General features: G+C 43.0%; 1 protein-coding gene across 1 annotated transcript in view; it reads right to left on the bottom strand.

Moving 5' to 3' along the window:
• The window catches only part of CACNG3 (calcium voltage-gated channel auxiliary subunit gamma 3), a 113,480-nt gene extending 103,497 nt beyond the window's left edge, over nt 1-9,983 (bottom strand). Inside the window, exon 1 of the mRNA XM_017887210.1 lies at nt 8,592-9,983. Within this exon, the coding sequence (XP_017742699.1) occupies nt 8,592-8,802 (211 nt within the window). The 5' untranslated portion in view covers nt 8,803-9,983. The remainder of the gene's footprint in view (nt 1-8,591) is intronic.
• Between the last annotated feature and the right edge of the window lie 680 nt (nt 9,984-10,663).

Here is a 10,663-nt window from a genome sequence, read left to right as displayed (position 1 = left end):
CTGAGTGAGCTAGCTTTCTTTCTTTTCTTTCTTTCTTTTTTCTTTCTTTCTTTCTTCTTTTTCTTTCTTTCTTTCCTTCTTTCCTTCCCTCCTTCCTTCCTTCCTTCCCTCTTTCCCTCCCTCCCTTCCTTCCTCCCTTCCTTGCTTCTTTTCTCTTCTCTCTCTTTCTTTCTCTCTCTCCCTCCCTCCCTCCCTCTCTCTCTCTCTCTCTCTCTTTCTTTCTTTCTTTCTTTCTCTCTCTCTCTCTCTCTCTCTTTCTCTCTCTCTCTCTTTCTTTCTTTCTTTCTTTCTTTCTTTCTTTCTTTCTTTCTTTCTTTCTTTCTTTCTTTCTTTCACAGAGTCTCACTCTATCACCAGGCTGGAGTGTAGTGGCATGATCTCCTGGACTCTAGTGATCCTCCCACTTCAGCTTCCTGAGTAGCTGAGATTACAAGAGCATGCCAGCATACCTGGATAACTTTTTTGTATTTTTTGTAGAGATGGGGGTCTCACTATATTGCCCACAGTGGTCTCAAACTTTGGGGCTCAAGTGATCCACCCTCCTTGGCCTCTCAAAGTTCGGGGATTACAGATGTGATCCACCATGCCCTGCAGAGTTTTCAACTATTAAAATTTCTGAGACAAAGCATGATGACATTATTTATGTTTATTGATGGGTCTCAATTTAGTGGGATATAAACATGCACCAATTTTAGTTTGGTTTTCAACTGTGTTATATCAAATCCTTCATTTCCTTAATATCAGTTTAGGCAGATTTCATAACTTCCCAGTCACTTTCGGTTATTAAAACTTCCAGTTTGTCTAACATTTCAAATTGCATGTTGAATTCAAATCACTAGCCCTGCTCCTTCCTCCTTTAGATTCTAGCACCTTCTGTATGTATGTTTCTGCAGAGAGCAGGAAGAAAGAAAAGGCCAACATGCCACTTCGCTTAGACGGGCAAGGCTGTAAACCTTTCTTGTTTGCTGCCACTGCTTCTCTGGCTGACATCAATGGCCAGGCACTCTGTGTAGCAGGGATCTGCATGCTGACTGTCTTGCAGAGTCACATGCATTGGTTATTGGAGGGTCCTATGGTACCTTCCCACTGCAACTTCCTTTCCTGGTGTGGAATCTCTGACTCTGGTCTAGTCTTTTCCATCCTGCCTGACTCCTTCCACTGAAAACATACAGCCCCATGTTTCTGAGACTGTAGTTGACCCATACAGTACCCTGAGAACAATTATTATAGACCCTCCTCGCTCTGAATAGACTCAGTTCTGAACCAAGGTGCGTGGTTTGGTGAGCGGAGCGTGGGCTACCTCAGCCCCTACTCTACCCCTCAGCCAGGCAGCCTCGTATAGGGCAACATCTTCACAAACATTATGCAGCCAGGTTAGGGTTTTCTTGGTTAATGGGCTGCTCTCTCAGGTGAGATATGAACACAATGGCAGCAGCTCAGCTACCCACTGCCAGATCCAGTCCACACACAGAGCTTCACCATTCCAAACAGGCTGCTCCACTCCCATGCCTCCTCTTAGCTCTGTGTTTCCTCCAAGTCCCTTGCTATGTGGGCACATGAGCAGCCATGCTGCTTAAGCAAGTGTCCAATCCAGCGCCCAATCATTATGAATGATTCTTCTTGGAGCCACGGGTACCTCACTCAGGAACTAAAAGTATTGGGAGGAAGGAGAGAACTTGTATAAGAAAGCTAACTTATTGTTTGTCTTAGCAAATGGATCTTGTGTAGAAATGCATAAATCAAGAACTAATGATCAACATGTTATTTAGAGGTAAGAAGGAATGAAGGAAACACAAGAACTAAAACAGAAACAGTTGATGGCACTTGCTACTTTCTTTTCACAGGTAAGTAAATTAATGCTCAGAGGGTAGGCAACTTTCATGGTCTCACAATCAGTAAACAACAGGATCTACATAAGCCCCCAGGTCTGCCTGCTCCAAAAGCCCCTGCTATATCCCATATTCTCTGTGGTCTTTTATTAACTTAGTAAAGACCTATTTGTTCCTATGTTGAAAAAGTGTGCTGTGGCAGGGTTATAAGATGGGAGAAAATTAAAACAACCTGTGGTTTTCTACACTTCTGTTTAAGCTCAGAAACATTGTTTTCATTGCGCGATGCCTCCATATGTCAAAGAAATTTTAAATTATTAAAAACATAATTCTCCTAAAATACATAGTGAGCTCATGTCAAGTTTTGTTCAGTTCAGCAATGAGGAAGCCAGCAGAATGACAAAACTAGTTCAAAGGGGATGTTCTATTTTTTTCAGTGAAAAAAATTTTGAAATAAGATCACTAAATTAATATAAAACTGATTAATATTCAGGAGAGGAGAGAATAAATCCACAACATTTGGGGTTATCTCCTCTAATGAATGAAAATCACATGCACATCTACTGAACAAAAAATTACGTGCATTTTCTCAGTTTTCTACAAGTAAATATCTAACTATGTAGCAACCAGGCCTGAATCTATACTAAAAGCTAAGTCAATCAAAGTTGCATTTCCCCAGAGGGTCGGATGAACCTTTGGGTAAGCTTGTTTCACTGTGCTCTATGTGAACATTAAAAGAACACAGTCATCTTTTTGCCTAATTTCTTGTTTTATATTTTTCTTGACACACACTAGTTATCCATACAAATAACCTATGCTGGTCACCCAACCTTGGAATGAAGGTCACTTGCCTTTATTCTAATCCAGAAGATAAAATTTCAGAGAATGAAACAACTGAAAGTATTTTCAAGGCATCTACTTCCTAAGGTAGGTGGAATCCCACAGTCAGGTAGAAGACTGGATTTAAGGAAGAAAGAAGAGGGGTGAGTTTCTTTTCAACAATGATGATAAGACTAGGAATGAGATCTAAAATATTTAACAACCAATGGGACACAAGACCAGACAATCAGAATGAATAGTTTTGTAGGGCCAGAGCAAGGTCACAACGGCATCTGTGGGGCCAGGTCTCCACCCTTCACCTAATGGATCTGAGAGGCCCCAGTAAGGCCTAGGGTGGGTGCAGTGGTGGTGGGGAGTTCGTGGAAGACTTGGGCCAGATGTTGTTTATCAAGACATAGGAAAGTATTTTAACATTTTAACAACCAGTATGGCACTATGGACACATTGTGCCATGACTATTAGTCATGTTCATACTCTGACCTCTACCACCTGCCCAATCCTGACTCAACCCTCAAACACAGTCAGGGTCACTCACACCCATCCTGCCTTAAGACGCCAGCCCACTTCTCTCTTCCATCTGGCTTTCAGGCTTTAGTGGCAAGGAGGAAGAATACAGAAAAAGGAACTGGGAGAAGGTCAGGAGTAGGGAAGAGAGTTAAGAGAACTCCAGCACATTCTGAACTCATGTCTAAGGGAGGATGCAGCATTAAATCTAGGACTGCAGGTGCAGAAGTGATGACTGGGTACTGTTTCTAAGTTTTAGGGGTAGAGCAGTGCCCCAACAGACAAGAATCCCTGTCCTTACAGATTCTATATTCTACTTGGGGGAAGACAGGAGATACGAAAAGTATGAACTAACATGTACAAAAGCACCTAGCACAGGGCTTGGCACACAGAGAATACTTAATAAATGTTATGTCTCTTCCTCACCTCCATCCTCAACCACATCTTTGCAGCTTCCCTGAAGGTTTCCAAACACATAAATAAAGCTGGAACCCCATCTGGCTGAAAAAGTCAACCATCTGGAGATTTGGAAATAAGGGAGAACTTCTAATGACTGGCTAATTTTTTCCCCCAGTTTTCCAGCCAGATGTTTGATGTCATCCTGGTCCATCTGTAGCAGAAGTATCAGTTATTGTACCTCTTCGTAATAACTTTAAGTTCCCTGTTTTAAAATCCTAAATAAGTAGTCTTTCTTTTCTTAGTATTTTTTTAATGAATTGAGAAAGTGATTATTGACTAATAACATTCAGGAATAAAATATAAAAACATCAGAAATTTATATTAAAAGTGTCATTTAGGTAATTTACAAGGCTGAAAACTGGCAGCCCAGGGGCCAAATTCAGCTACAAGGTAAATTTGGTTTGGCTAGTATCGTATTCTTAGGAAGTTGAAAGAGTTGCCTGCATTTTAAAAATCAAAAGATTTTACATCTGGCTTTTCTTTACTTGGAATATTGGGCCACACTTGGTGTCCATTTCTCCAAGGTAAACGTCAACTCAAGCCAAGTAGTAGTCATCCTTCAGATGGGGCTTGTGCTTTCCAGTTTGCCACAGTCCTCACCACTCCCTATTGCCCCACACTGAGACCAAGTTTCAGTAACCATACATCTTCTCAAATCTACTGTTACCCACTCCAAACCTGCTTAGAATTGAGCTAAGAGGATTGGGAAATGCTTGTTTCATACTTTACATTAGCTGCCTCAACTACACAAACATTTGGATTTGTTACTCCCTAATCTTATCTGAAGTTCTCATTTTAGAATTGGGTAAACTAAGGTCCAAAGAGGGAAAATAACATTCACAATTCACATAACTGTTAGTGATGGAAATGGGATGAACACTTAGGGTTCCTCACTACTAGTCTGGTGGTCTTTCTGCTATCTGAATACATCGCTTTGATTGTCTCCAGGACTTCACAAGGTTTTCCTAATGAGGGAGTCACATATTGAACATGTTCTCATTCAAATTCACAGGTCACTATTGAAAACATGCACAGGTTAGGGCTCTACTTTGTGAATGCCTCCCGTGCTTTCCAGATAATGAGTCAGGTGTTCGTGTTGGTTTCCCAGTGTGGGTGTCTCTACACAGGTCAATTGTCTCTCCATGCAAAGCGTGTCCTTTGCTGCCTCTGAGTTTGTGTGTGTCTGGTGGCTCCTGCGTCCCTGCCAATGCTGCACAGGCACACTGAGTGTTCTGAAATCTGAAACTTCTGAATGGAAAAACCCATGTGCCTGGGCATTTTCACAGGTTAGTGTTTGTACCAGTAGCAGGCTACCCACCAAAGCATGAATTAATGTTTTCTAGCAAATACTCAGAAAGGCAGCATGACTAAGGTTAAGTATTGCCTGCTGAGTTTAGGTGTGTGACCTTGGGCAAGTTATGTAAATTCCCCAGGGCTCAGTTTCCTCATCTGTAAAATGAGGGTAATAATAGTATCTGCACCACTGAGCTTCTTTGAAGAAGAAAGAGTTAATTTTTCAAAATTCTTAGAACAGTGTGAGCACATATTAAGTGCTAAACGTAACGAATATTCTGGTAGGGTAGCTTATCTTTTCTTAGGTATTTTTTTTTTTTTGAGGGTTGAAAAGTGATTATTGACTACTAAAGAGTAATTCAGGAGTCAAATATAAAATATCAGAAATTTGGATGAAAAATGCCATTTAGGTAATTTACAAGGCTCAAAACTGACAGCCCATGGGCCAAATTCAGTTACAAAGTAAACTTGGTTTGGCTGATCATGTCAGTCAAGGAGGAGAAGGATATAACCTACCTACAGAAATGAAAACTGGAAACATCCAGTTATAAACATCCTTATAACAGGTAGTCATCCTCAGGCCCAGTGCAAATATCAATACTTGTTGGCTTTAACATCATAATTGTTTGAAGCACCTTTAGACAACTCAGATTTTCATGGTATACCTCAGACCTATGGAAGCACGGAATCTAGTTATGGAGCCCCTGATAATCTAATTTTTTTAAAGTTCCTCATGAGAATCTGATGACCAGCCAAGTTGGGAAACAATTGATGTAGTTTGCTTATACTTGAATATCTTTGGTGTTGGAAGACCCATCACCTCCCAAAGCTTCCCATTCCACATTGGATAGTTATTTATATTGAGGTAAAACCTATTTTCCTCTAGCTCATATTTCTATCTTTTTGAGGCCACACAGAACATTTCAAATCTCTCTTTCGTATGACAGCCCTTCCGATATTTGCAGACAGCTGTCATGTTCTCCTTGGCGTTCTCTTCTTTTGGATAAAATAATCACATTGTCTCATGGCTCTTTAAAAAAGTACAGAAGAACGAACTTTTAAAATTTGATCTCTAAGAAAATGGAGCTACAAAAACCTCCCAGTTTTCCCTTGACACTTAAAGCACCAGAAAATGAGGATGTTGAGGCTCAGGGGTAGGTAAGAAATACTGAATGGGAAAGGACTGTCCATCTTCATTCTACCAGAGGACGGAAATGCCTGGAATGGATGCTACCAACTGCATGTGTCTTCCCATGCAGAAATCAGAGGCTTCTGCAAATTCCTCAAACACTTGATGTGTTTAGTACATTGCAACAAATCTTGTCTTCAAATTTCAACCGGGACCCATCTAGGTGTTAATTACATGAGTGCAGCCATAGCTAATATTTTATTATGACCCACTGTGATTTGTGCATCTTACTGTATTTAATACTTCAAAAAAGTGAACAACAACAACAAAAGTCAGGCCAAGTTGTATGGGGACTGCAACACAGTTTCTTGATAGAATTCACCTGCCCAAGGATATGTCTTCAATTCATCCAATTTCTTCTTGATTCAGTTTCTCACTTCTCCCACTAAGCCTACAGAATGCCTGGGTGGGGTTTTAATTCCTTGTACAAACTGTGGGTGTAGGACATGATGTTGGAAAAAAGAGAAACCATCAGTTGAGAAATTCTTAGCAAGGGTTCAGAAATTTTAGGTCCTACCTCTGCTCTTATAGATTTATATTTTTTCATAGATCATAAGGAGCAAAGTCAAACTTCATTTTTAATTGTGCATTCTCAGGTTTGATTCCCAGAGGCAGAAGAATTGGAAATGGCTAAAGCACAGTACACATATGTGCCATTTTTGGCTTGGAGGAACCTTAGCACTTTTATGCCATCTCTAGAACCGTGTAGATATTGCAACATCCACCAAATCAGTTTTACAAAAGATAATTCAATTCCTTATAGTCGATATAAGAAAGGGAAAATACGGAATTTCCCTGAGGTAAATGACTTCACCATACACAATCACAAATGCTCACAAATATCTGACTTTTGTCATTGTTTAGGAAATAATTATCTAGAATTTCTGTCAGTGCATTGAATACAGTATAAGCTTTAGATAATGTTAATTCAAGACCACCTAATCCAAACGTATCATTTCCCAGATGAATAAACTGAGAGTTGGAGAGGGTAAATGTCTTAGCCAAGGTCACAGCGATACCTTGCAGCATTACCCAGGTCTTCTAACTTCACATGATCCTTGCTGCATTAAAGGTGGCCCTTTCCTACATGGGCTTCCCACCAGTTGCAAATTTGTTTTAGAAACAGAATCAATTGTAGTAGTGGTACAGTCAGGAGAGCAGTTGTTCAAAGTGTCAGGACATGGGAAGAAGGCCAGATAATGATGCAATATTACACTGGCAAGTGATGTCATAGCATGATTTCCTAAGCGATTTACATAAATGCAAGTTCTCAAGAAGCCCTGACAAATGCCAGCCAGTGGAAATGCAGTGTGAAGAACCAATGGCAAGCAGGGGAGGGGACCATACAGGAAACCCAGACTTCCTTGCCCATGACGGTGACAAGCTTCACAGATTTCTCAGAAGCCTAAGAAAACCCCTACCGCCCCTCTAATCCAGTGACTTCCCTCAGGCATGTAGGCTCCAAAGAGCTTTGATTTTCTTCCTTATCTTTCTATTTACTCCCAATGATATCCAAGCATTGCCTACTGGTGCTGAGAGTGACTTCTGGTGTGGCGAAAGCGAGTTTAATAGTGTGGTAGGCTACAAAAGTGCTTTACATTTTTAAATTGTTCTGTCTTCCTCATTATAATTTAGAACTACTCTCCTAATTTTTAGAACTAGAAGTGATGAACTGCTATTCTTGGAGAATCAGTCTTTTGTAAATGTCATGGAAATACCTTGTTTTGAGTTTGGGAATGATTTAGGAATGAAGACAGGTGGATACAAAATACCAAGACTTCAGTTTTGTTGTGATGCAAACTAATAAAACATGTATCAATAAGGATTTTTTTTCTTAAAATGTGTGCATAGGGTGTGGGTGGGAGTAGGGGTTTACATATGTTACCCTGTTACTGATTGGCAGTGGAAGTTCATGACAATATCTAGTTACAGCAAACTCAGGAGAAACTGATAAGTCTATGTTGAGAAATAAGGAAATAGCTCAGAATGTGCCAGACCAGGTCAGGATCTCTCTCTCTCTCTCTCTCTCTCTCTCTCTCTCTCTGTCTGTCTGTCTTTCCCTCTCCCTCTCTCTCTCTCCTCACTTCCTTCCTCTTGTCCCTTCTCCTCCCTTCCCTCCCCCTCCCTTCAAAATCCAATTTAAGCAGAGTTAAAGACCCCATCTCAAGCCAGAGATCCAAGCAATTGACAATATGCCTAGGGATTTTGGATTTGAAGACTTTTCTAAACTGCAGAAGCTGTCTAAAGTGTGACAAAATCTCATCTTATGAAGCTTATACTAAAAACAATCAACAAGACCCAACCCCTTTAGCCCACATGGCGTCAGTCTTGCTGTTAACAGAGTCTGGGCACCTGCACATTCTCAGCAATAATTTGAACTACTCTTCTCTCCTCATTACCACTCCCATCTCCTCCAAACACCCACCAAAATATCAAAACTGGATTATTCAGAGCCATTGAGAGGAAATTGTAAATACCTTCTAGGCAGCACGTCCTCCACAGCCCCGAATGGGTCATTACTTCTTCATTCTTCCTGCTGGTTTCATTATCACTTGTAGATTTAGTCCTGCACACACCTCTGGAATATAACCAGTAGTCCGTGCCCACTGCAATGGTCATTAAACTAAAAGCTGCAAAGGCTCCCACAGTGGTGATCAACATCTGGATACCTCTGTCACACATCCTCATAATTCTTCATGGTACTCTGGACGGCTGGGGGTTGGAGGGGGAGAGTCAGTGCCGGAGGGGAAAATCACTCTGCAGCCGGGTAACCTAGCACAGGCTCTTCCAAAAATTCAGGTCTCCTTTTGTCAGCATCCACAGGGACTTTGGGAAAGCTGGGATTTCCTGTCTGGAGCTCTCTCCAGTTCCCTGGGTCGCCTATGGCCCTCGGAAGGGTGCAGGCTCCTGGGGGTTGGTCCGCATCACTGCTGCCTTCTGAGGGTCCCTGGGTTCCTTTCATTCCTCAGGAGCTTGGTAAAGACGAGGGTCCGTGCAGGGCATGGCTCCGGATCCTGGAGCTGCCAGCTCGGTTTGAGATGCGCCTGGCTTCTCACAGCCCCGGGAGACTCAAGGCAAAGAAACCCAGAGAGGTCTCTGTGTGAGTGTGTGTGTGTGCGTGCGTGCGTGTGTGTGCGAGCGCGTGTGCTGGGGGTGAGGGCGGATGGCAAAAAATAGCACTGCTGGGAGGCGAGCCGCTGAGAAGAGTGTTCACTGCTTCCACAGCCTCGCAGGAAAGCTCTCCGCCTGCTCCCGACACCCCCGCTCAAACTGGAGAAAAGACAGAGTCCTGGGGCGGGGGCCGGCTGGTTTCCCCGGGGGCGCCAAGGTCCGTGGTGCTGAAGGGACAGCTCCCCGCCTGTTGCCCCGCCTCCGCCGTCCTAACGCCTAGGCTTTAAGGTCCGTGATGCTGAAGGGACAGCTCCCTCCTGCAGCTGCACACCGCCGCCTGAGCTAGAAACCCGAGGTGCTAAGGGTCTTTCTTCCCTCACCCGCCCTCCCCCGGGTCAATCAGTCGGCTCGGCCCTGCCCAGTCAAGCCCACTCTCAGCCCAAAGTTTCGGGAGACGAGGACAGCCAGCGAGCCGGCTCCTGATCGCTGCAGCACTACCCGGTTCCTCCGCTCTGGGAAGCGTTAAGGAAAGGGGAAGGGGAGCGAAGCCCGTAGCGCACTCTGGCGCTCTCTCAGCACCCACCCAACGCGGCATTCTTCAATCCTCCCTCCCACCCCATGAGCCAGGCAAGTTTGCCTTTTGCTGCGGGCACCACTGGAGCCCACTGGGGAAAAAGAAGACCCGTAAGACCGACTCTTCTTAAAGGCACCAGCAGCTCTGGGGACGACTCTATGGCTCACTTACGCGGGCAAAAAGTGTTGTCACTATCACATCTGTGTAGAGTCTATCTCAATTTGGTTCCCCAGCAAACAAACCAATATGTCTACCCTCGTTTCTCTGGAGCTCTGGTTTACACCGGAGACAACCTGCTCAGATCAGACCCGGAACTGTTCATATATATATGATCATGTATTCCTAAAAGATGGAAGGAGCTAAAAGTATATAGACTCTGTAATGCACATATTAGGGACCCTGGGCAAAAGACTATAAGATTTTGGTCTTTGAATACGCCTTTTATACATTTTTAACACATCTACATTGAAGGGAGTGATGGATTCATGGTGGGAGAGTCACTGAAAATGTCAGATTTTGTTCAAAGGTCTCTGAGATATTCATTTGTTAACATTGTTATCTAAGTCACACCATGAAGCAGGTGAAGTTAGGTCTGCTTTGCTTGTTAGTCCAAAGTGGAAATGGCATTGCACACCTGAAAGCTCTCTTCCTTGGAAATAGCCAGTATTGCAAAGGTCCAGCATTTAACCAGCTTTTTATTACTATGTATTCTGGCATATGCACGGGCACACACCTAGTTGACTAGAAACAGCCCACAGAAATGCCCTTATTATTTTTTTTTCTCATGGCATACTGGGACTGATATCCAGAGGTCAGGAATTTAGAAATGAGGCTGCTTGGGTTGTTTCCACAGTTCCTGAGATA

The sequence above is a fragment of the Rhinopithecus bieti genome, unplaced genomic scaffold (assembly GCF_001698545.2).
Source record: "Rhinopithecus bieti isolate Rb0 unplaced genomic scaffold, ASM169854v2 scaffold_13348, whole genome shotgun sequence".
NCBI lineage: Eukaryota > Metazoa > Chordata > Mammalia > Primates > Cercopithecidae > Rhinopithecus > Rhinopithecus bieti.
The sequence above is the reverse complement of the archived record's forward strand: the minus strand, read 5'-3'. Positions and strand labels throughout refer to the sequence as shown.